The 27,137-nt window shown below is 41.9% G+C and overlaps 1 protein-coding gene across 8 annotated transcripts in view; it reads left to right on the forward strand.

The window, feature by feature from the left end:
* The first annotated feature begins 1,575 nt into the window (after positions 1-1,575).
* enah (ENAH actin regulator) overlaps positions 1,576-27,137 on the forward strand; it is an 86,680-nt gene continuing 61,118 nt past the window's right edge. Inside the window, exons 1-2 of one of the 8 annotated variants that reach the window (XM_053242379.1) lie at positions 1,582-1,723; positions 1,809-1,949. In XM_053242379.1, the coding sequence (XP_053098354.1) occupies positions 1,945-1,949 (5 nt within the window). In that variant the 5' untranslated portion in view covers positions 1,582-1,723; positions 1,809-1,944. Of the gene's footprint in view, positions 1,950-19,477; positions 21,969-26,390; positions 26,788-27,137 lie in introns of those variants that run through there. The other 7 variants (XM_053242378.1, XM_053242377.1, XR_008305296.1 and 4 more) reach the window with 7 other exon arrangements.

A 27,137-nucleotide genomic window follows, 5' to 3' on the forward strand; every position in this document is an offset into this window, starting at 1 on the left:
TTCTTGCTCTTGGCTGACAGGAGTGGAACCTGATGTGGTCTTCTGATATTGTAGCTCATCCACCTCAAGGTTTTATTGCGTTGTGTGTTCTGAGATGCTTTTCTGCTCACCGTGATTGTAAAGAGTGATTATTTGAGTTACTATAGACTTCCCGTCAGCTCAGACCAGTCTGGTCATTCTCCTCTGATCTCTCTCATCAGCGAGGTGTTTTAGCCTGCAGACCCTCTGCTCACAGGATGTTTTTTGTACCATTCTGTTTAAACTCTAGACTGTTGTGTGTGAAAATCCCAGGAGATCAGCAGTTTCTGAAATACTCAAACCAGCCCGTCTGGCACAAACATCCATGCCACAGTTAAAGTCACAGAGATCACAGTTGTTTGATGTGAACATTAACTGAAGCTCTTGACCTGCATCTGCATGATTTTATCCATTGTGCTGCTGCCACATGATTGAATGATTGGATAACTGCATAAATGAGTTGCAGGTGTTCCTATTAAAGTGGATGGTGAGTGTACATTTAGTATTATAAGATTTTGTTAAGGATGAATAGGATATTCATAGGATAGGATATTATAGTGAGGTCATGATATGTTTGTTTGGTATCTATTTTTTGACGATGAGAGAGAGTATGGGAGAGAGAGAGGGGGAGAGAAAGAGAGAGAGAGAGAGAGAGAGAGAGGGAGAGAGGGGCGAGAGGGAGAGAGGGGGAGAGAGGGAGAGAGAGAGAGGGGGGAGGGAGAGACAGAGAGAGAGAGAGAGAGAGAGAGAGAGAGACAGAAAGAGAGAGAGAGGGAACAGAGAGAGAGAGACAGAGAGAGGGAGGGAGAGAGAGACAGAAAGAGAGAGGGGACAGAGAGAGAGAGAGACAAAAAGAAAGAGAGAGAGAGACAGAAAGAGAGAGAGAGGGAACAGAGAGAGAGACGGAAAGAGAGAGAGAGGGGACAGAGAGAGAGACAGAGAGAAGGAGGGAGAGAGAGACAGAAAGAGAGAGAGAGAGGGAGAAAGCAGGGAGAGAGAGGAGAAGAGGGGGGAGAGAGGGGGAGAGAGAGAGAGAGAGAGACAGAAAGAGAGAGAGAGGGAACAGAGAGAGAGACAGAGAGAGGGAGGGAAAGAGAGACAGAAAGAGAGAGAGAGGGGACAGAGAGAGAGACAGAGAGAAGGAGGGAGAGAGAGACAGAAAGAGAGAGGGAGAGAGCAGGGAGAAGAGGGGGGAGAGAGAGAGAGAGAGAGACAGAGAGAGAGAGAGAGAGGGAGAGGGAGAAAGCAGGGAGAGAGAGAGGGAGAAGAGGGGGGAGAGAGAGAGAGACAGAAAGAGAGAGAGAGGGGAGAGAGAGAGAGACAGAAAGAGAGAGAGAGAGGGAGAGAGACAGAGGGGGGGGGGGGAGAGAGAGAGAGAGAGAGAGAGTAGTAGTTTCCTCTGAAATGATGACCCAGTGTTATGAGGAAGCTGCCCACACTGAGGCGTTCTCTCTCCGCTGCTGCTCTGGTGTCCGAGGCGCAGGGACTCGCTCCTATTCCCGGGTTGGCGTGTGGGCGTGGCCAGCGTGCTGTGCGTCCCTACGTATTTTACGTAGCGCAGAAAAAAGCCTTGCGTCAGTGGCGGAGCCGCGCGAGGGGACTCCAGCGGCACGCTGCCGCTTTTCGGGCGCTTTGATCATTAAGAGTAACGCGGAAAAATCCCACTTGCACGCTCTCTCACTCCGTATACGCACGGTGTTTTGAGGTATCATGTAGACCGGTGTGTGTTTCTTTGTAATTTTCCGGTTTTATTTTTATTAGCAGCTGTTTCGTGGCTCTTTTTCCCGCAGCGTCCCGCTGATTAACTCCCGCTTTGTGGTCGGAGAGTTCCACAGCAAGCGCGTGCGCTCTGACCGGGCAGAAACCTCCAGCAGCGCGAGGATCCGCAGAAGATCAGCAGAAGATCAGCAGAAGATCAGCATCAGTATGAGGTAAGGAGAAGTCAGTGTGCAGCTGAGACAGAAGTGTGAATCTGTGGGCTTCAGTAAGTCATGGAGCTCTGAGAAACACTCTGCGATTCAGCGCTGAACGTTTCGCCTTCACACACACACACACACACACACACACACACACACGTTCATCATCCCAACCTGCGCGTTTATCTGCTGCTGCTGCTGCAGTCGTGTTTGGCTTGTTGCTATAGTAACCACGCCGCTCTTTGACGCGTAAACAACCTGTTCACTCCATCCTGCGGTGAATAAGCAGCTACACCTTTACACCAGGTAGAAACACGCCGCCACTTTGTGACCCGAGTGTGTGTTCAGTTCCCAGCGGTTGGTTGTTGTGTTGCAGCAGAAGCTGCAGTGTGAGTCTGTAGGTACAGGGCTGCTGCTGCTGCTGCTGCTGCTCCAAAATACTGTCTGATGTTTGTTTTGTTTTGTTAGTAGTTTGTACTCATCTGCTTGGCGTTTTGCATTAGAAAACCTGTTTCAGGTGCCATACAGTGGAGCAGAAGGCTCACATAAAGAGCAAAGTGTGTGTAAAGTGCAGCGTAGTTACAAAAACTTCACATTAAAGAAGAGTTTCAGGACAAAAGCTGTGAAGGTGAACTGCTGAGAAGAGCCTTTTGTCATGGCTGGCCCTGACACAGTGGATGGGATGGGAAAGGTACACACAAGAGGAGGGATTCGACAAATAAATAAATAAATAAATAAATAAAACACCACCACAGAACTAGGACAGGTGTTAGCATTACTCAAGAAGACCAATCGGACCTGAACCAAGAGTGAGGATGAGGCAAGTTTGTGCCATTTTTATGTCTTCTAATAATCTGTTAATAATAGTGCTCCTCCGCCAGTGTGTGCAGAGTTGAGCAGATGGGTGAGTGTGTGTGCTGGGAGCAGGCATGCAGCAGGTGAGGTGGTGCTCTTGTAAGACCAGACCTAAAGAAAGAGAACTACTTGTAACAACACGTTAAGTTTCCCAGAGAACGTCGGTCTTCAGGGGAGAGTGTAGTGCTCAGGGGTGGACAGATCTCTCCAGTGCTGTGTCTCGGCTGCACGAAAACCTAACTGAGACTAGGCTAAAAAAAAGTGTCAGATGGTGGTGCTAAGTAATATCATAACACGTGGTGAGCTAGAATACGTGCATTAATACAGACTAAGAGAAACAAATCACATTCGGCGGAAAGTCACCAGTTCGTTTGCGATGGTTTTGCCTACGAGATACGATGCTCAGTCCTCGTAACACAGATAAAAGCTAGTTTTCGACGCTAACATTCTCATTTTCTGTTGACGTGTTTATCCGTGAGGTGACTGCGTGTAGTTGCAGGAGAATTAAATGACAGCTTTGAAGTAGACTTTACTTTGTAAAAATAAAAACCTTTCTACCGTCAGTCACGTGCTTCGGTCAGTGTGTGTAGTGCAGCAGGCGGCGCGATTCGGGAGCATGAGCTCAAGTTACAGCATCAACTTTCATCACACAACCACCAAGAGCCACGAAGTTTAAACTAGCAACATATAACCAAGGAAAACTTCTGTTTTGGGAAAGACAGTAAAAAGAAGGGCTTTTTTTTCACCAAGCAACTAGAAATAATCGCCTGTACATGAAATTTGCTTGTCGCAGGCACTCAGGCTGCGACTTCTGTGCACTTGTGTATGTGAATTAAGTAAATATGTCCATTTCACTACAGCAGAGTTTCTAAACCTGCTGGTCAGACAGAAATTAACTTCAGCCTCCTTGTTATTTAGAGCATCAGTGTTTTTACACCTCGACAGTGGAAATGAATGTTGAGGATTTTGTTTTTGTTTGGTTTTTTCTACATGGGCCAGATTACAGTAGATAAGACACCCTTGGCCAAACAGATGATAAACAGAAAAGGTTAACTTGTGTAAAATGCAGTCTGACTGGTTTAGCGTGAACGTGTGTGCTGTTCTTGTTAACTCTGCGTTCTCAGCAGATACTCTGCAGAGAAATGCCATAGCGATTACTCTGATCAGCTGTACTATGTGGAAATGTGGGTCTAGTATTTGCTTCGAAAAAAAAAGTCAGATTACTTTTTCTATGATCACACTGTCATGTTGACTATTGGCCAAAAACAGTTCTTTGGGGAAACGTCGTGGTCTAAAGATGTTTTCGTTCTCACAGTGTTCGTTGAGTTACAGCCCCATCAGTCTGTTTTAATGATGAAAAGAATTCTTTAATAAGAAAACTATTTAGCCAGCAGCAAGACTTTTTGTAGTGATGTTGAATACGACTCAATTTTGTGAAACAGACTGTGGCTTTCTCATTTGTATGACTTTGTGGCAGGCTTTTGAGGCATTTGGTTTAAACTCTAACGATACAAAAGCAGGCCAGATGGAATAACAGAAAGACATTCTTTCCACTCTCTACTCTATACTGATCTTTTTCTTTTTTTTTTTTTTAAATAGCAGCAGCTCATCTTATCTGTCTTTTTTAGCACCTTAATATATTTTTATTTTAACCCAAGGCTCTTTTCACTGTAGATCTTTTCTGGTATTGACAGACAGCCATTCCTTGTGCTGTTCTTCCACTTTATTGCTGCCCAAAAATAAATTGACCAGGGCCATTGCAGATTTGTGTCTTATTGTTCTGCTTCAGAGTGAGAGGTTTGCTTATTGTGCTTTGAATCCTTGTCTGTCTGAGGTTGTTCCTGCTTTCTAAATATGCAAAATTTTGTATTGTGCTTTCTCAGCAACACTCTAGTGGTGATTGCAGCCTTGCCTCTCTGTTCTGACCACAGTTAGGTTTTGCCTAGAAACAAGATTCATGTACGAGGCTATTGCAGCAGCTGATGTTTTTTTTTTGTCTGTGTTTCAAATAATTTCTTGGCTGAAATACGTAGGTGATAAGTGTACCATAATCTATTCTTCCTGTGACGCTGTATACCATATTTGTTCATTTTTGTCTCTTCTCTTGGTAATAGTATATTCCATGATAACCCCACCCTTCCACCTACACACACAATCCACTATGCACAAGAGGCAGCTGAACACTGAATGATTTGTGAAGCATGAACATGAGGAAACCCATACGCTGTTGTCCTGAATCATAAGAAAACATCAGAGAGTCATGAAAGTTCTAACCTGATCACCAAAAACAATGGTTTCCACCATTGCCAAAGTGCCAAATAATGGGCCTTCTAGTGGAATAGTTTCTACATCCTTGTAGGTACTGACTCATTTTTGTTCTCTACATTTTCCTCCACATAAGGTTGTATGAAGTGATGTTTTAGTAGAAATGTCTGTAAACTGTTAAAGTGATGAACAAGAGTAATGAGTCATTCTAAAATATTATAATGAAGGTGAAGTTAACCGATAGCAACATGCACTCTCTCAAAAATACCATGATGCAGCATTTTGCCAGTAGTGTTAGAAAAGCTAGGCTACCATGTAGGGGCTTTCCGATTAAACACTTTCATCATAACAATGCTGTTTAACTCTCGGTGAAGCTCGGGATGGTCATCAGCAAGATGTTTTGCCAAGTTCTTGGTGTTCTTTTGGATTTCCCTGGTCATCTGTAAGGTAGGCAGAACATCCCCACACTTTATACCAGGAGGATTCTCCTCAGCCATGATTTCATTGTGCTACGTGTATGATTTGCATTGCTGCACACTCTTGATGATCAATATGTGTAATGTGATTCGTCCAAGGGAAAACAGTGTCAATGGACTGAAATAAAAGAACCAAAAGCATTAAAAATTGTGAACCATTGTTCAGGTTTTTGCATCAGAAGGATCAGTGGCTGCACTCTTGGAGTCTGCTGGTGATTCACTCACAGGTTCAATTCAGTGGACATTGTCACAAAGCAGCTTTACAGAAATAAATAGATTCAAATTAAATTAAACCAAAATAAATTGTAAATATGTGAATTTATCCTTAATGTGATATGAGGAAGAAATCTTGAGAGGAACCAGAGTCAAAAAGGAACCCATCTTCATCTGGGTGATAATGGATAGTGCGATTATAAATAAATCCCTTCTATAACTGTGTACTACATGGACAAATAGCGCAACTGTGCAACCAGTAAATTCATCACAGTTTTCACAAGAAGTCTGGTTTGTTGAACCTATTCACTGTCCACTGATGGAGACCTGAGTGCAAAGCTGCTCGTGGCAACTGCAGCCCCAAAGCCACTACAGCAATCACAGTCCCAAGCTATTACAGTACAACTCCGATATGAGATCCCCAAGCCATCTCCACAGCCCCCAAGTGGCATCATCCCCAGCAATCCAAACGGTTCTTCAGGCCGTTCATATGGGGTCACCCCCAGCAGCAGCAAGCAAACTCAACCGATGAGAACTCCAACCAGAAGTAGGGCATAAGGATGGGTCAGGCAGGTCCGGAGAGCAGAAGGGGTCAAGATCACTGGTATCTCACGAGTAGCATGTGTAGCTTGAGGGAGAGAGAGGGAGAAAGAAGGAGAGATTGTTAGGTAAGCTTTTGTTGTGTAATGGTTAAGGACAATGTACTTTGTGTGCGGAGTGTAAGCAGGGACTCTGACAAGACTAGCTGTGACAGCATAACTAAAAGGGAGAGCCAGAAGGTAACACAGACATGAGGGCTCCTGGGACATAAAGCGGCCAGCCACTCCACCTGAGTGAATGTGTGAGAGTGGGGGGGCGACAGTATCCAAACATCCCAGTTCACCACAACACTCTATGCCTGTGAAACCCTCCAGATCTGCTCTTTTACCTAAGAAAACATATTTACAAAAGGCTTGACTAAACAAATATGTTTTCAGCCTAGACTTAAACACTGAGACTCCAAACACTAAGTGGAAGGCTGTTCCATAACTGTGGGGCTTTGTAAGAGAAAGCTCTACTCCCAGCTGTAGCCCGCACTATTCGAGGTACCAACAAACAGCCTGCACCTTTTGATCTAAGTGGGCGTGGTGGATCATAAAAGACCGAAAGTTCGCTTGGGTACTGTGGCGCGAGACCATTTAATGCTTTATAGGTCAATAGTAGTATTTTATAATCAATACGAAATTTGATTGGGAGCCAATGCAGTGTGGATAAGATAGAGGTGATGTGGTCATATCTTCTGGTTCTAGTAAGGACTCTCGCTGCTGCATTGTGGACTAACTGGAGCTTGTTTATGCATCTACTGGAACATCCAGACAGTAAGGCAGTACAATAATCCAACCTAGAGGTAACTAAAGCATGAACTAATTTTTCTGCATCGTGTAGTGACAATATATTTCTTATTTTAGCAATATTTCTGAGATGAAAGAAAGCTATCCTAGTAATATTATCTACATGAACTTCAAAAGAAAGACTAGAATCGATAACCACACCAAGATCTTTTACTGCTGCACATGATGAAACAGAAAGACCATCCAGAGTTATTATGTAATCAGAAAGCTTACTTCTAGCTGCATGTGGTCCTAGTACAAGTACTTCTGTCTTGTCAGAATTTAGTAAGAGAAAGTTAATAAGCATCCAGTTTCTAATGTCTTTTACACATTCCTCAACTTTACTAAGCTTATTAAGCAGTGTCCGTCAACTGGCTTTGCTGAAACATACAACTGTGTGTCATCATTGGATGCTAATACCATGTTTACGAATAATTTTGCCCAGAGGTAGCATATATAAAAGAGCTGTGGGCCTAAAACAGAGCCTTGCTGGAAACCAAACTTTACCTTAGTATGTGTAGAGAAGTCACCATCAGGCAAATAAGACCTGAGCCAGGAGAGGACCATTCCCAACTCCAACAACATTTTCTAGTCTATCGAGGAGAATAGCGTGATCAGTGATATCAAAAGCTGCACTAAGGTCAAGCAACACAAGCAAGGAGACACAACCCTGATCAGAGGCCAGTAGTAGGTCATTTACCACTTTAACCAGTGCTGTCTCTGTGCTATGATGAGGCCTAAATCCTGACTGGTACATTTCATGAATGTTATTCCTATGTAGGAATGAGCATAGCTGCTGTGCTACAACCATTTCTAGGATCTAACAGGTATTGGACAGGTTTTGCTTTAGGTATTGCTTACTGGTGCGAGCAGCATATAGATTTTCAGCAGATTCAATTCTGCATTCTTTGGATTTGTAACTGCTGCGTGTCTAAAAGAAAGGCTGGATGGATACTGTATGGAACATTTCTTTAGCTCTGTGGTTAGTTGTTAGGCCCATGTTTTTCCTGTGCTCAGTTGGGGTTTCTTGAGCTCTGAAGCTCATTTAGAAAAGTCATGGTGAGGGTGATGCCTTCATGTAAGGAGGAGTGGAATGTCTGTGAGAAAAATGGTGATTACCGTACACCGTGGTTACATTTTTACCACAATAATTGCCTTTACGGACAATCGAGTCTGAAGCTGACTGAGTCCGAATTTTGGAGCCGTTGGAGTCTTCTGATAACTGCTCTCTCTCTCTCTCTCTCTCTCTCTCTCTCTCTCTCTCTCTCTCTCTCTCTCTCTCTCTCTCTGCTTTACAGTTTAGCTCCTCACTTCTGATAACATTGCTGCTTTCCCCCCAAAATGTCTCCACTTCTATTTTAAAAGTAGCATATTGTGCATATAAATATTTAACGTATGTGTGCTTTTTTTGGGGGGAAAAAAGGAAAAATAAAAAACTTACAATAACCTGGTTGTGTAAGTGTGCACATCCCTAAACTAATAAATTGTTGAAGCACCTTTTGATTTTATTACACCACTCAGTCTCTTTGGCTAAGAGTCTATCAGCGTGTCACATCTTGACTTGGCAATATTTTCTCACTCTTTCTTGCAAATACATTTGAGATCCATCAAATTGTAAGAGCATCTCCTGTGCACAGCCTGCTTCAGGTCACCCCACAGAGTTTTAGTTGGATTCAGGTCTGGGCTCTGGTCATTCAGAAACACTGATCTTTGGTTAAGCCATTGCTTTGTTGATTTGGATGTATGCTTTGGGTTATTGTTGTGCTAAAAGGTGAAATTCCTTTTCATCTTCAGCATACTAGCAGACACCTGCAGGTTTTGCACTAAAATCGACTGGTATTTGTAGCTATTCATGATTCCCTCCACCTTGATAAAAGCCCCAGTTCTGGCTGAAGAAAACCAGCGCTAAAGCATGATGCTGCCACCACCATGCTTCACCGTGGCTATGGTGTTCTTTTGGTGATGTGCTTTTGTTTTTCTGTGCCAAACATACCTTTTGGAATTATGGAATTATTATACCTTTTGGAACTGGTCTCATCAGATTTCCAAATTTCACATTGAGGGTGGAAAAAGTTATGACATGATTTATCTTGGTTTCATTTTTTTTTCTTCCAAAATCTTTCATACTTAGATTACATATGTGTTTCAGATAGTCTTTAAGAATGCCTTTGACGAAAGAAGAACGTATTGAAAACCTTCTCATGGCTGGAGCGGGAAGCTGTCGCAAGGTTGCGATGGACTTTAACAGGAAACATGGCGAGCACATCACACATGACACAGCTGCCAAACTTATTAAAAAACAAATTAACAAATTAAAAAAAACTGGAAGTGCTGCGGACCAACCGAGAAGTGGACGTCCACGAATCCACTGACGAAGGCACACCGACGTGCTGCTGGCAAACATAGTCGCCTATGTATGTAGACCTTTAGGACACCCTGTATATCAGGTGCAAGGTGAATATTCTGCCGTTCTCTCTAAACGAACTGCCTCTTGTCCGTTGATGTGTGTCTGGTGAGCTGCTGCAGCATGTCTTTGCCTGATATTTTAAGGCAGTTCACTTCTTGGAGCTGACGCTATGTGGGCAGTCATTACGGAAATTGTTATGGACTCATTATGGGTAATTGTGTTTCTCACAACAAGGCTGAGAGGAAGTTTAGTGCAGAAGCTGCAGTGTCCTGTATATTTAAAATGCATCTGCATGATTAAAGGTGTTGGCAAGCTTTTTTTGCAGGTGGCATATACTGCAGCAGATGTGAAAGTGGTAGATACGTTACTGTTATCCTACATCCTTCTTTTCCGAATCTACAAAGCTGCTCCTGTGGCTGGACTCGCCACCCAGTCTCCTTTTACGCTGCTGTCACTGTATAGGGATGTGTTTTCAGTACTCAAATGCACGTTGCTAGGGAGCTGAAGGGCAGTGCGTGGGGTTGCTGTTATGCTGTATGAAGGAGGATATGGATCATTATGCCACCACGTGCGGATACAGCGCTTTGTATATGATCACAAAAGGTTGCATTTCAGTGATTTTGCACAGAGACAAGAATCCTTAAAAAAGAGTTCTTTTATGCAATATTTCTGGAAGAACATGTTAACTTCAGGCATTTAAATCCATGGCTGTGGAAGGATGAAGCCACAGAGGCCGATGGCCTGTTCATTCTCATGGTGAGGTTGCCAAGGCAACACAAAGTGATATCTTCTGCAATAGATGTATGTTACTAATTCCAAAAAGAAGTGTATGTAACAGTCAAACTCTGGCAACATTTTTGAAGTTAGGAAGGCAGCATTAGTTGTGGAGTACAACGTGCAGTAGATGATAAACTCTTGTCTAAGCAAAGGATCCTCAAAGGGCATCATTCATCCTTTCCTGACTGAGAGAAATGTAGCTTCTGTGACCATTTGGCACACCATGTCAGCAACTGTGTGGAAACAGTGTTTACTAGTGCAGACAAAATGCTGTGTCCTCCAAAACCAGAGAGATAAGAGTGAATAAATGAGAGCTGGTGTATGACTGCTCACTCACCTCCAAGTACTGGACCAAGTATTGGAACATACTTAAAAATGGGGACAAGGCCAGTGCAATGCAATATCAAAAAAAGGAGTGAAGACAGGAGAAAGGAAGATTTAACCCAGGCGCTGCACATTATATGGACAAATATTGTACTTTTTCAACAAATAACTTTTTTTTCAGCCATGCATGGCTGAAGAACCAGTGAATTAGTAAAGGAAATGATGCTATCACTATGATATCACTATCTGTGATATGCCATATTTGCCTCCTTTGTCAGGTTGGATATTAGCTATTTAATCAGGATCGGGATCTCTAAAATGAGGTACAAGCTGAGAAAACTTTAAACATCTTTGTAAACATAAGATGATCATGCATTGTGATGGAAAAAATATGTTGATCTGCCAGTCCGACTGCATTTTTACGAAAAGCCTTCACATGATCTTATATGCCCCGTTTCCTTTGGAAGAAGACACTGCGACAGCACAGTGAACATGGAGAGAGCTGAAAACAAAGTTGTGTCCTTTATTGTTTTTGTTGCATTCACGTGGTGTTAACCTGAATGTAGTGTGCCACTAAAAGCATGTTTCCACTCCTGTGTTTCTCTCTGAGTAGATACAAAAGGGGTATGGAAACTTTCCCCTTTTGCCAGTCATGCCGCACTGCCTCTGATATAAAACAAGCCTGTAAAGGTTCCTTCAGTGGAAACATGCCTTTTGTCTCTGCTGGTGCTTTTCACTAGTTTTGTGTTTGTTGTTTTTTTTTTTTCTAGTATGTGCTGACAGAACAGGCAGCTCCAGGTAAAGCAAGCAGCTGTCCATTCACATGAGGTCAACATTCATGTTTCTCGTACTGGTATTTTATAGCCTTAGAAAGAATAATTTCCCATGGCCAATCTGCCTCACTACATTTATTTTATACCTTAAATGTTCAGTGACCTTTGTGGCAGTTCAGCCTGTCTCCCTGTTGGAATGTTTGGAATGGGCTTTCTGGAAATATCACTGGCCACCTTTCAACGTCAAGGAAAGATCGTGTGCCGCTTCTCGGCTGGAGTGTCTGCTCATGCCTGATGGATGCCTAGTAGAACTGCACGTCACTCTTATTTTGCCCAAAGTTAGAAGCAATAAACCAACTCTTCACCAATTAAGGTTTAAGTGTTGTGGCAAATTCCATTTTTTTGCTATAGGCTGCCCATTATAGTCGGTTTAGAAAATTTCCAACAGAAACTAATAATAGTAATAATAATAGTGTCACCATGTATACCATCTCTGACACTCAATGTCATGTTACAGTAACAGTTTAAAAGGACTCAAACAAAAGGTAAGGAGAGTAGCGCTGTGGAGATGGCTTGGGGATCTCATATGGGGAGTTGTACTGTGATGGTTTGGGGCTGCGATTGCTGTGGTGGCTTTGGGGCTGCAGTTGCCACGAGCAGCTTTGTATTCAGGACTCCGTCAGTGGACAGTGGATAGTTTCAGCAAACCAGACTGTCAACAAACCAGAAAACTGTAATGAGTTTACTGGTTGCACAATTGCGCTATTTGTCCATGTAGTACACAGTTATAGAAGGGAATTATTTATAATCGCACTATCCATTATCACTCAGATGAGGATGGGTTCCCTTTTGACTCTGGTTCCTCTCAAGGTTTCTTCCTCATATTATCTCAGGGAGTTTTTCCCCAACACCGTCACCTCTGGCTTGCTCATTAGGGATAAATTCACATATTTACAATATATTTTGGTTTAATTTAATCTGAATCTATTTATTTCTGTAAAGCTGCTTTGTGACAGTGTCCATTGTTAAAAATGCTATACAAATAAAATTGAATTGAATTAAATTCTTTTCTACCAAGTCTCAGAGCCAAGACGCTGATCTGCCCAATACAGTGGCCAAAACAGCCTTGGCCTTGGACTTTCACTCACTTTCCCCTCATACTTTTCTTTTGCCTGCCAACCACCACAGTCTCCTCCCCCCTTTATTTCTGCTTCCTTTGGCTTGTCCTGCTGGATCTCTTTCCAGTGCGAGTCTGGAACAGGTGGTCCCTGGGATCCCATCTGTGAAGAACAGCTGCCCTGCGTTCACTGCCCCCAACACACACACACACACACACACACACACACACCCCACCAACGTCTTTATTCTACACTCTGACTTATGTTACCTTTTGGTTAAGCAGGACTTTGTGACCCTTCTCTAGAAGCATGTGTTGGAAAGTGCACTATAAAAACTAGTCCTGCTCTGTGCGTCCATCAGTGAGGCTTTTGATCTGCACCAGTCATCTAGTAACTACTCACTCGTCTATATCTAAACATACTAGATTTATACTTGTTCTTTAAAATACTTAAGACAGTCTGGATAAGCTTATTCCCTCACTAGTCTATCCTGTTCAGGTTGGATTTCATTCTATTAGATAAACTGGTTACTTTACTTCTAATGTTTGAGGATGACTTTATGAAATGATGAGGGATGCATGCGTTCACTTTTCAATTCAATTCAATTCATTTTTATTTGTATAGCGCTTTTTACAAAGGTCATTGTCTCAAAGCAGCTTTACACAAACAAAAGTAAAGTGAAGTGTGTGTGTGTGCCGTCTCTGATGAGCAAGCAGGGCGACGGTGGCAAGGAAAAACTCCCTGAGATGGTGATAGGAAGAAACCTTGAGAGGAACCAGGCTCAACAGAGAACCCATCCTCATATGGGTTTGCACTGTAGTGTGCGTGTGTGTGAGCACAATGTGTGTTGGTGTAGTCCATGGAAAACAGCTGAAGCGTTTTCGTGGCAGTATGAAGCATTGCCGGTGGACAGGTCCACTTTTGTCATTAAAGTCCTGTTTTACAGGAAGTGATGTAACAAATCCAACATAAAATAGAATTTGTGCTTCAAACACTTATCACATGCACCTTCTTTCTACTTATGTTGCGTTCTTGGAGTCTGCTGGTAATAAACACTCAAAGTTTTTTTTTTATTGAATAAATGGCACAGTAACTAATCCATGTATACTGATGTTGTCCTTTCACTCGGTTATGTCTTGGCTTCTTTTTGCATGCGACAACCAGCAAATAAAATGCAGAGAAGCATACTACGTCCCGTGAAAGTGGTTTGAGTCACTGATGTTTAGGTCCAGATAGGAGCTGAGCTGAGAAGTGTAGTCTATGAACGTTTTGGGAACATTTGTTGGACCTCTGTGCTTTCTTTTCAGTACTAACCAGCAGCAAAATGTCATTTGAGATTTCAGCTGTCCTTGTCCTGTCGAGCCTAAACGCCCACTTGTTCACTCTAGGGGTGTGTGTGTGGGGGGAGTTAAACAGGTGAGTGTCAGTAAACACTATCAGCATCTCCCCTCTGTTCATCCCAGCAAAGGCAAGAACAAGGACACCACGTGTCAGATCAGACTGGACTAATGGGCTTTTCATAACATGCCTTTTTCTTCATCGTCCGTCGTAGATTATTCACACCTCATTATTTTATCAACTAAAAAGCACAGTATGTATTTTAGATGGTTGATTCAGTGTTGGGAGCTCGGGTGGGAGCACACTGAATGGGATGCCAGTTTAAAACAGGGCAACACGCGCGCACACACACACACACACACACACACACACACACACACACACTCGCACCCTCATTCACACCTAGGGGCAATTTTGTGAGCCCAATCTACCTACCAGCATGTTTTTGGGAGGTGAGAGGAAACTGGAGAACCTGGGGGGAAACTCAGACACACAGGGAACACAAGCACAGAAATGCCACTCCATTAAAAATATATATATTTAGAGAGAGAGCACAATCTGGTCACGTGATCATGTTCTTTCGTGTAGAGCCTGCACCTTTACCCAAATGGGAATCATCTGCACACACACAGCCTGATGGCTCCGGGATCGCAATGACCAACCGCCCAAATGCTCGTGAACCAGTACTCAGCAGTAGCTACCACTACTAGTGCTAGTTTGAAGCTGTTATAATGTGTATATAGTCACATCGAGCCAAACAAAACATGCATATAACTTCTGTGTAGTGTGTACACTGCCAGCTGTCTGTCCTACGCAGATTCTAGTAGTTGTTTCCCATTTTAGACGGCATATTGATACCACCACTATTACAGTAAAGCAATAATATTATTGTAAACAAAATCCTTGGTTTTGTTCAGTTATTCCAAGCAATAATGTAATTATTGTGATAGTGTTTATTTAATTGTAACTTGCATGCCAGTTTGTGTGAGCATGCTCCTTCTGTTTTTGTGCGTTTTAAACTGGACAGGGAAACAGCAGTGCAGTAAAGTCCTTTTCACCTCTTTGGTTGGTTGATGGCATACTAAACACTCCTGTTCACTGCATGCTGCCCGATTGCAGTGCTTTCAGAATGTTAACAAAGCCCCGCTCCTCCCGTCCTGGGCCCTTCCCTCTCCCTCTCTCCCTCTCTCTCTCTCTCTCTCTCTCTCTATCTCTCTCTCACATAATAACCAAGTCTGTCTCTTTTTAAAATAGTTTTTCTTCAAGGGAGTACAAAAGCCTCACTAAAGACCAATTTTACACCCAGCTCAAAGGTGCTCTTAATCAATAGAGAAATAATGGTTAGTGAAAGATGTGATATGCAGTAATAATAATAATAATAATAATAATAATAATAATAATAATATCACTGTTTATTTTATACAATGATTGCAATTTTCTGCTTAAGTGAAGAAAAATACTTTTCCATTAAAAATAACTTCTTTTGAAATGGTTTGTGGCAGATTGCCTCCTTATAAAATACTGTACACCAAATTATCATTGAAAAAAATTCTCCAGTCTTCTGGGACTCTGTCTTATCTTATCGGAATTTTTATTTTTTTTTTTTGTCAGAGGGGTGGGGGTGTATAAGCACACTTCTTTGTCAGCTATCTCTGTCAGGGGAAACCAATGAATTTCGATATATACAAAGCATTTAAAAATCCTGTTAAGGAATCATGAACATTCTGTGCCCTTTTAGGAAATATATATAGATACCTCTGTAGAAACAAGGTGTTTGGAAAGGTTTGCTAAAATGATTCCTTTGCTGTTAGTCACTACTTCACATAAGCAGTGGAAATCGTGTGTGTTGATGTTCAGTGATGTTCAGTGATGTTCAGGATGTGCAATACTGCATGGTCCTGGAATCAAAAAGAGGTGCAGAGTTTAATTCATCTAAAATGCCCAAGCAGAGATTACAGCTTTACGATTAGGGGACTTACTGTAGTGACCTACATTGATGGCTGGAGCAGAGCCCAAGTGTAAAAGCGCTTTTGTAAATACAGAGCTCATTCCGCCAGGGACTCATTTTAATGACCCAGAACTACTCAGTATGTAGTGTTGATAAATACCCACAAGTTTAGTCGTTTGGGTGAGTTTAGTGTCTTAAGGAGCTTTGCAGTGCACATTGAATGAAGCTACAGAAACCTTTTTTAAATATTTATTTATTTATTTATAAATGTATCTAAGCACTGTAGAGCAGTTTACAGTACTGCTGAGCCACGGGGGCAGAATACAGTGGGTAATGACTTTCCTGCTAGTAAATTTAAAGTGTGAATGGGAAATTAACAGACGAGTGAATTTAATCCTTTGTAAGCCTGCCCTTCTGAAATTAATCTGTTAAAGCTGAAAAATCGAATCTATCTACAGGAATGAATATACTGAAAAACAGTAAATACAGAGTTAACTGATTCCACCATGTCAGTCTGAGCCAGAGAGTGAGCCTTTAAACTTTTTGTGATCGGTGAACATATGCTGTGCGCTCTCACACACACTTACACACACGTGTATTTCCAGGCTACCGTTGGTTCTCCTGGCCCTGAATAACGTCACCGAGCTCCTGCTGTGGGTCTCCTTTTGAGTGCACTGAGTTATGTAGAGGTGATCCGCTCTGATGAGCCCATTGCGCCATCATGTCTTCTTTTGGAGTTCATTTTTTCCCTGCCGGGGTGACTTTGGTTCCCCACCTCGATTGTGGTTCTGCCTCCTTGCCTATCAGGACCACTTAAACATGTATAGCGGTGCCCTTAATGCTGGTTGCACTTTCTATTTCTCGTATGTCATCAGTAGGGGTAGCAATAAGCTAAAATTTGCCACCATAAACACACTTAAGCCACCTATAGCAGATACCCCGAGCTCTCCAGCCCAGTGTGCAGCTTTCATACGTTCTTTCAAGGTTAAAAATGATGTCAGCTATCAACATTTCCTTCCTCTCTGTCCATCTGTTGTAAACTCAGAACCACATCCCAACTCTTCCTTAACCCACTTTACCCTTGCTGATCCTGACTCAGGCTCTAGCCTCAACCTCCACCTGTCAGTTTTCATCCCACCCCAACTTTCATTCTTAGGGCCTGCTCTTCTGTTAGCTCTCACCCCAGCTCTTATTGACAGGTCCCTGGTGACAGGTGTTGCTCCTTCTAATCTCAAAGATAGAAGGCATCACTGTTAAACCTTCTCCAGATGTCCGCAATCTAGGCAGAATCTTTGACAACACATCTCCAGCACATTAAAAACTCAGCAGCTAGAGTCCTCACTCACACAAAATTCTCACTTACAAAGCACTAAATGGCTTCGACTTGCTTTTTCTGTCTGAGCTGCTACAGCCCTCCTCAGACTCTCAGGTCCTCCAGTTCTGGTTTACTGGTAGTGCCCAGGGGGGCAAAGATCCTTTAGTGCCATAGCCCGCAGGCTCTGGAACGTTTTTTCCGTAGTTCTTTTCACCTATTCTCAATTCAATTCATTTTTATTTGTATAGCGCTTTTAACAATGGACATTGTCACAAAGCAGCTTTACAGAAATATACATTCAGGATATAAATTGTAAATGTATGAATTCATCCCTAATGATTCTGAGGAAGTGATATTGATGCCTGGTTTACACCTGGCATTGACGTGTGTCCTGAGTGATCCAATCGTAGATGGACAGCATTAAGTACAGAGGAAATGGGTCCAATGTGTCCTGGAGACACACTGTGATCTGATCACTCAAACCACATTTGGAGATGGTCTGGGACACATATGATCACATAACATTTGTAGTGTGAATGCAAAAGCATTGCAATTTGTCCTGGACAGCAATGAAGGACGGCCTAACCGACTGCGTCATTGCCCTAGTTGGAAAACACGTAATCATTGTGAGTTTGGAAATGGCGCTGAGCTGTAGTTCTCCACCGCTAGATTAATGGATAAAGGTGACACTATAACAGCAGAGATGAAAGCAGCTGCTTCTCTTTGCTTCTTCTGTGATCTCATCTCCTGTTCATTTATAAGTTTTGTTACCAGACCACGTGATAGAAACGTTTGAAACAGTCTGTACAGGGACATGAGAGAGAATTTCTGCCTGAAAACAAGTGCAGATGAAGGCTGACGCAATACATGTGTGCGATACTTTTCCTCCAGTGGAAATGACGAATGAAATCCGATCAGTGGTCTCAGTGGTCGCTGGAGATGCGTTCAAAATGCCAGGTGTAAATGACTGTGCGTTTCGGTGATCAGATCACTCGAGATAGATGTTAATACCAGAACGGTGCAGTTAGAGTTGTACCCCCCACCGCCCCGGGGAATACTGCAGTGTGTTCCAGCATACAGCCGGGCTCAGGCCACATGGCCTCTGCTGGCTACTGTTTTGTAACAAAGGATCCAGGGCTGACTGGCTGCTTTAAATATATAAAACACTGTCAGCTGGATTAGTGGTGTTGCGTCCCTGGGCTGATGGCACTTTGCCTCCCTGTGGTCATCTACAAAGGCGCATTTTAACCTTAGTGGACCAGGTTCAAGTAAGCATCTCACATACTGGTCCATTTTCCTGTACACAGTCCATGCAATTCAAACCCATCAATCATGAAATCATGCATTTCAAAGAAATTCCCTTCGTATTCAGGTGCTGATTTAAATCTCCTGAATGAATTATTTTTGTGAAGTAGACTAGCCTAATGTGTGTGTTTTTCTCCATTTCATTGTACATGGCCTAGTGGTAGTTTTAGTGTCTAAAACTTTCCTGCACAGTTGTACTGTATATTGTGCATAGGTCCCTAGTTAAGCAACTTAAAATCTAGCTATTGTTGCTGTGGTATGTGTAATCAGTGCACACTTTTAGATCACCAGAACTCCATGTTGGTGATCTTGTTTTGTTAGTTTTGGTCATTGAAAGAACTTATGATTGATCAAACACTGTGGACGTAACCTTATTTTTGAATGGACAACTTGAGACTACATCGATATTCTGTCTGATCTGCTATCCTGCACTCATTTTCTCAGTTATTTGCTGTTTTCATGGAACAACTTTTTTTTTTTTTTTTTTTTTTTTTAAATTAAACACTCTTTTTTTTTTTTTTTTTGTATGTTGAGGAATATGAACGTATACGTACATGCCTTTTATGTTTGGGGTGTGAAACTTTTTATTTCCTTTCGTTGGTTCTGGAACCAAGAATTAGGCCACAAATGAGTTGCTCTCAGTCAGACACAGTTTAAAAAACCCCTTCATTCTCCCCGTGTTTTGCACTGAGGTTGAAGGGGGTGAAAGAATGCAGCCTTCCCTGAGCTCTAATATGGAAAGCGGCTCGTTGGATTCATCACTGTGGTGAACCGAACTCTCTCCTCAGGAGGGGCAGCAATGGAATGTGGAGACATGAGTACATCCACAGTCGTGCATGGAGTAAGAGTTTTTAGTGCCAAGTTACTTAAAACACTGAAAGCGAAGGGCTGAGAGAGATGGAGAGGGAGAGAGAGAAAGGGAGAGGGGGAAAATCTGAGGGGTTAAGGCAGCTTAACTGGGAGCATGACTCATCACACTCTTATTGCCATGTTTGGTACTAAAGCTCCATTTCACCTCCATGTGGACTTGATTACCTCAGAAAGAGAATCAGACCTATCGCTGGAGTTTGAGGGATGAAATGGAGGTATAAGAATGTGTGAAAGTATCCTTCAGAGTAACTCCTTTTTTTTTTTAAAAAAAAGGCTAGCTTCAGTATAATAATATCACTTGAGTTTTGTTGTAATTAAAAGGTTTAAATGTTTCAGCACAAGCCTTAATGAATCATTGTGTTCTATAGGTTGTTGACTGCATGTGGTTGAAGAAGTGATTAACATTCCAGCAGTGGGGTATTTATCCCATTATGAACTTACAGCTGTGCAGCAGTTTTTACTCCCATCTGCGCCTTGTTACGTGTGTGATCAGGGATCCTCACGAGATGTGAATGGACATGCTGCAAGGGAAGAATGGCGAGGTCGCTCGGTCAGCGTTGTAAAACATGCTGGCTTCATTTAAATCTGCACAAAAGGGAGAATTTGAATAACAAAGTACACGTTTTATGTTTCAAATGCTTTGGCCTTTGTTCATTGGCTGAAATCAAGTTAGTAACATTTTTTAAAATGATGATGCCTGAGTGCATAGTTGAGAGTGATGCTGCCATGAAATCCTGCATTGGTATCAGATCTGATTTGACGTTTTCTAATCTAATCTAAAACTGAGGTTTTCATACATGCCATAAACACATGTAATGTTCACTGTTTTTTACGCGTACAAGTTGTTTTGAAGCATTTTGCCATCTCATGCTTATCAACAGCAGAAGCTGGCTGAGAGCTGGATTGCTACCCATAAAGATGACAATAAAGCAAATTTTGTGTAATATATGTGTATATAAACAGAAAGCGCAATTTACAATTGTACAATAGCACGGATCAAGGCTCTATTCCACACTGCCTTCACGAAGTACAGGTACGGTACTTTGCTTTGAAATAACATAGCTTCCCCACTGTGAGGCTTCATCTTTGTGTGTGTGTGTTTTTATTTATTTATTTATTTATTTATTTTTTTTGGGTAGGCTGGTTGAAGATTATCAACATGATATTAAAAGATTTAGGGATTATGGTGTCAGCGCTGTGGGTGGATGAGACTCAAAAGGGAGACAGACTGGTGTTTTTCCCCGGGCCCGGTTCAGGCCTCATCAGCTTAAGGAACAAGCCATGCGTGCATATCCTGTGATGTCAGTGTACTAACCCCGGCTAGAACCAAACCAAGCTACATCAATTTCCTCTTCTGATTTCACTAGACTTTTAGATTTGTCTAAATATGAATTTATCCCTAATGAGCAAGCCAGAGGCGACGGTGGTGAGGAAGAAACCTTGAGAGGAACCAGACTCAAAAGGGAACCCATCCTCATCTGGGTGACACCGGATAGTGTGATTATAAATAATTCCCTTCTATAACTGGGTGCTACATGGACAAATAGTGCAGTTGCGAATGTTAAGAACAGCTGAATGTTGCCTTATTAAATGTTTTCATGATTGCCTCTTGACGCTTTGTAGTCCGGATAGAGCTTATGACTACTGTAGTGTCCAGAACAAGCCAAGTTTGGCAGGTCCATAGGCTTGTCCCGTTTTGCCCACCATGTTAAAATGAATTGTCCCTTCTTTTCTCCACTGACTAAAGCTTGGGTTCTTTAAACCCCAAAATCTGAGGTGGTTTTTACTGAGAAAAAGGATGACTGAGTGGTGAGCTGAGTAAGTTGTTTGGAATGAGTGTGTTTCTTTGAGGTCAGTGATTGAGTGTCGTGTTATTTTAATGGAAGAACCGAACTGGTTTAGCTGCTTGCACAAGCACATCTGCCAGTTTCTTTTTCTCTTTTTTTCTTGAATTATTGTAGCAACACTTTGTTGCTAACAAACGAAAGCTTCTGATAGTTAAAAGCATTCCTTAACTATAGAAATATTCAGACACCTTTGTCTTGAGCTATAAGCTAACTAAACTGCGTGTGCTTTTGGCCCTTGACATTGTAGCTGCCAGTTTTCTCTCATCATATGAAGAATTTAGTGCTTGAATCAATAGCACTGTTTTGTTGCTTTGTGGGTTGCCTCAAATTCCCAGATGGCTAAATTACGCAGTTGTACAAACTAAATCCTGTGGTCAAGATCTGTTATCTGGGGGAAAAAACTGCCTAGAGAAATCACAGACAAGGAAGCATTTAATTGATAAGTATATAATTGATGTGTTTTTTGGTCATTGTTCGTGGTTTTCAAGTGTTCGAACTCCCTGACTCTTCCTCATTTGGGACGTTGATGACATGCAATGACAGGCAGAGGGTTTCTGAGACCCCTGAAACATGAAGTGAGATCATGATGCCTTTTGGTCAGCAGGTTTATTCCGGGGTGAGTGGACATTCTTTAGGGGGCTGGACAAGTGGCCAGATTTAGCTCTACAGGGTGGAGTTCTACTGGGAAGCTTGGAGACTTGTTTAGGAGCCTTGCAGAGCAGTCAGACTGCTAACTGAACGCAGCTCACTTAGAGACACAGGAGACAGTGAGTCAGGAAGACATTCTTCTCACAGGTGGAGGTTTAGAGGAATGCAGCGATGACACGTGATGCGTAAGTCAACAGCAATAGAAGAATCAGCTGTTCTGTGCCACATAATCAATCTTTAAACATTGATTTATTTATTTTTTGGTTGTTTCTAAAGGCATTAAAATACAAACTGAACCCTTTTATAGCAGGATTGTTCAGAACTATATAACAACATTAACTCTGACTTAAATAGAGTGGGCTTTGTGATTTTTATAAACTGTGTAATCAGCGGTGTTGTTTAAGCTGTCCTTACATTCAGCTTTCTGTTACATTCAGTCTAAACTACGGTTAGGGATTAAAAGACATTTCTGACCATTAAACGCACCATTCAGCAGCATTTGTATTGTTGCATTAAGTGATGAAGCTGGTTTCTTGAAGAGTCTCTGTGTAATGTAGCCTCGGGTTTTGTATGAAGGCGTGTAGACGGCAGCTGCCTTGCGTGCATTTGCCCTATTTGGACTGGATTAGTTTTACATGGGAATCTGAGGTAATTAAATGAGATTTCAATCCTGTCCGAATCCGTCATATCAGTCATTTTTACAGATTAGTCAATTTCCCCCTGTCTGGAAACATTATGCTCTTGTCTTGGCATTATGCATTATGGTCTTTAACCTACTAGAAAAGCACATGTAAAAAATAGCCGTTGGTAAAATATATCTTGTCCGAATTGATGGCGTGTTTCCTGTTGTCTCCTGCCGACCACAGAGCGATAACTTATAGACAACTGGGGGTTTTAGGCAAGTTACTGAGTTCCTAGAACATGAATAGCCTACATATGTACGTGCTATGGTCATGTGACCTACTAATAATGAAGCGCAACTTGCACAGCCAAAAGTCCTTTAAAAAAAAAAGTTATGATAAAGGTCAAAACAGTCATTTTGTATTAATGCGACTTGTATGTAGTATGTGATGACCATGCATACATCAATTTCTGTACATGTACTTATCCCATGTGAATCGATCAGAATCACTTCAGATGCCGCCTGGCGTACATGTGTCTTATCCCGTCAGAACTAGTGTGGAAAGGAAATGTAGAAATGAAAAAATGAATTTCTGGTCGCATCAATAATTATTCCTCTCTCTAACAAGCCTACTTTTTAAAAATGTATTTTCTTATCATTGGATGACTTCCTGTGCTGCATAGTGACAAGGTCGTGCTTAAACATTTGTTAATTTTCACTTAAACTATGCAAGGTGTCTGATATTGGCCATTCTGCTCATCAACTATCAGCTCAGAAGTGGATGGAAACAAGGCTTCCATGATTGCAGCATGATTGTTGCTTCCATGATTGATAATCTGTCTGGTACAAGTGGAATTTAGTGTTGTACAATTGTAGCTGCTTTATGCCTCTTTAGTTACTAGATGGAACTGATCCGATCCCCAGGATTGGTATCGGGCCAGTATCAGCACAATATGGTGGATCAGATATCAGAGGGGAAAAGAAGGAATTCGATCTGATCCTGTAACAAATAGAAAAGTTTTTGGATTTGGAAACGGTGTTTTTTTTTTAAAACTGGAAATGTTTACATATAAAGAGACATGATTGTCATTCTTTTCAGATTGATTTTTTAAAAAAAATATGTTTATACTTTACAATAATTCTTATATTTGCCATGCAAGTGAATTGTGTGAAAAAGTTTAACTGAATAAACAAAGCTTCAGTTTTGTGTAAATTGTATTTTCTCCTGTTTTTTTTTTTTTTTTTTTTTTAAAGTGAAGTGCTTCAGTTAAATAATTTTAAACTGTAATAGTTTTTAAAGAAAAAAAAAATTGGATGAGTATCAATATCAGCTCATATTCAAGGTTTCAATATCAGTATTGGTATCGGAAAAGAAAAAAGTGGTGTAGTGCCATCTCTAGTTACTATTGCATATGTTCTTGATGTCCTCAGTATGACAGAGACAGTGGAAATGTTCAGTGTAATAATAAAGTTTATTCAAGAATCGCAGCTGCATTCCTGAAAGTACTGGATGGTTTTTTTGACACTTAAATTTTTGGTTTAGTCAATTTTTTTTTTTGCAATGCTGATTTCATAAAAAAAAATTCTTAAGAAATATGTTAACAGGTTTGCAATTTCAGGCTGTAAGGTTAACAAGAAAATGTTTTAGATTTCATAGTATAATAAAAGGTAAGACCATGTTTTAAATGACACGTTAAGCTGCTGGCGCTTTCCGGTTGATGTAAACTCTGTACTGTGCAGTACTGTATGAAGCGCTATAAATATCTCTCAAGAGAAATGCATCTGTTCCATGTAGCAGCTATCCATTACCACAGCCGAAGACACTGAAAGACTAATACTGCAAACCATGCTAGTACCACGTCATTTTGCTTTCTCTCTCTGCTCCCTCGGTCTGTATGTCTGTATCCCACTCCCATCCTGCTGGATGTGATACACTGGCAGACTTAAAGCTCGGGATGAGAAGACATTAACGGGAAGTATGGACTTGTAGGATAGAAATGTCTGCTCCCTTGTATAATGCTGCAGTAGAAAATCACACTCATATACACACTCGCACACACACACGCGCACACACACACACACACACACCCCTGCAGGACAGTAATCTTCTCTACATCTGCAATTTTGTCTCACCTTGTAGGGTTGAGTGCTGGCTGCAGACAGTCATCTGAGGGATCAAGTCATCATGCCATGATCAGTTTAAATGAAGACATGCAGTATCCTACCCACAAGCCTGATTCATATCCTGTTAGTAATTGGTGATTAAAGGGTCAGAGAGCGATGCCGATTCGTTTGAGATTGTAGCGGAGCGACATTTCTCATGCGAATAAATGATGTCTTCGTTCGAACTAAACAGATACTCCATACTTTCCGAAGTAAATCTACAATTAATAAAGCATTTTGAACCCAGTATGTCTTATCTTACCTTATAGAAAAAGAATTCTAGTTTCCTTATGGTCGTACCACATGTATAGCAAGAATTCTTCTGGGTTAAAGGTTATTTATCAGGAGTAAAGCCCTATTGTTTGGAGACTAGAAGTCTGAATCCCTTCCTTGTGACGTTATATGAGCAGCAGTTTTAGAAGACACGGTAGTTTTGCGTGTCCCAGAGGAACCTTTGTCCTACCTGGTTGGTAGATGTCATGCAGTAGGGATGGACTAGTAGTAGTAGTGGATGACTAAGTTGGAGAGAAAACGGGATAAAAAGTGAAACTCCTAAGATTTTGAGTATGATTTGAGTGTCAAGACACTTCATGTGTGAATCAGCAGTCTGTTGATCGCTCTGTCTGTCCAATCACATGCTGTAGTGTATATTAAATTACAGTATTAAGGGGTTTGTTGAGAAGTATTTCAAAACCAAATATTTACCAAGCATTGACTTTTTTATTAGTGAGCAGATTGTCATGCAGCATGTACATGAAGCTGCTCCGTACCTCATCTGTGCCAATATTGCACTTGCTGCGGGTGGAAACCTGAACTGGCGATTATCCCACTGTGATTCCTAGTTTGGAGCAGAGGTACTGCCACCATCCTCCTCTGTACCATGTGTGCTGCTCACTTTGAGCTCCAGATCTCCCACACTCACACACTTCCCCCTGACCTGCCTACTCATTGGTACCCTGGAGGTGCAGGTGGCTTTCGGGACCTCCAGTAAATCTGTAGTCCGTGCGCAGTGCTAGTTCCAGACGTCTGCAGTAGTCATGGTGGTGGTGTGGTGGTTCCTTATTACTTGAACTCTTTGTGCATGGCTCTGAAAATTATGGTCTTGTAATTGTTTTCTTGTGGGTCTCCCATTACTTCACATGGAGTCTAGTCATAACTAGGACTGTTGTCATTATATAATACTTTACAGCATGCTCAATTACAAAACCCTGGAGTGCATCTATCACATGGAGAATTCTCTGTAAATATGCAGGTCAGCCAAAGGCAGTTTTCTGCCACGGCAGGGATATTAAGCTTATCTAACAAGCAGGGAAATACTAAGATCATATTGCAAATAAAAGTCAAACCAGAACACTTATTCGGTGAATGGCTCTTTCTGATAACTGTTCAATAGACATTAACTGAATTACATGTATAAAGTGGCAGTGTGGTGCTGTTGGGCCTGCGCTTGTTTTCTCTGGTCTGTTGTATTTAGTGACTGCTGATGAGTAGCTGCTGGGCTAAGGGACTCTGCTAACTCATAAGAATGAGGTTTCTCTGTAATAGTTGGCTTGTAAAGGTTACGTGTTATTTTTATAATAGTGTGTATATATATATATATATATATATTTGGTGTGATGCAGTTAAGCCTGCTGGATTGAATGATTGAATGCTGTGCTCCAATGACTGCCTGGCTCAGACAAACACTGTATCAAAGAGAATGCATTGCTGGGGAAAGATAATTCACTGCTCATACAAGGGGGACTGGGGAGAGCGGGGGTGGAAGAGGGGAAAAAAAAGAGCAAAGGACCGAGAAAGAGCAAGAGAGGGAAGAGAGGGAGGGGTGAAGAGGATTCTTTTGAAAAATTAAAACACAGCTTGCTTAGTTGAGCAGTTATAACGCAGTGTAGCAATTTCATCTTCCCCCCAACGTGATCGTCCTTAACAACTGTGAGTGCTCAAATGCCTGTTGCCAGGTTACCATCCGACACAGTGAAATGTGGGACTGTGTACGCGAGCGGCATGGAGAAGCACCATTGACTCGCACCCGTCTTTAAATAATGAATCACCGATGCGTTCTGAGCAGGCGAAGGCAATGAATAGGCGAGTGTGATCAGGATTGAATCCGCAGGATTGAATCCGGGGTAAGCCATGCAGCTCCAGCCTCCGACGCACTGCAAGTTGTCTGGCTTCATCCTGAATGAAAGATGCACTGTGTCTTCGAAAATGGAAGTCCACCGGTACGTAGGTGTTGGATTTCTGTGGTCGGCTTTTCTAGCTGTGGGTGCGTTAGAGGTGCAAAACAATCTGTTGATTTATTCTAAAACAGGATCATCTGGTTAGATGCTCGAAGCTTTAGCGTAGCATAATATGGTCATAAAACATGTCCGTAAGACATGGGGACTGAGGAACAGCATCATCATTCCTGTTATCGTTATAGCTGGCTGTGCTAAAGATTTGATCAGGGAAATGGTTTATGGACGAAGAGCTTACTAAAAGAATGGCTACTGCTGTCTTCAGTAAGATTGCTATTACAATGATTTGTGATTTGTCACTGAAGCAGGAGGTGGGCTCTAAACATTTGTGTATT

This window comes from Pangasianodon hypophthalmus, chromosome 19, assembly GCF_027358585.1.
Source record: "Pangasianodon hypophthalmus isolate fPanHyp1 chromosome 19, fPanHyp1.pri, whole genome shotgun sequence".
Taxonomy (NCBI): domain Eukaryota; kingdom Metazoa; phylum Chordata; class Actinopteri; order Siluriformes; family Pangasiidae; genus Pangasianodon; species Pangasianodon hypophthalmus.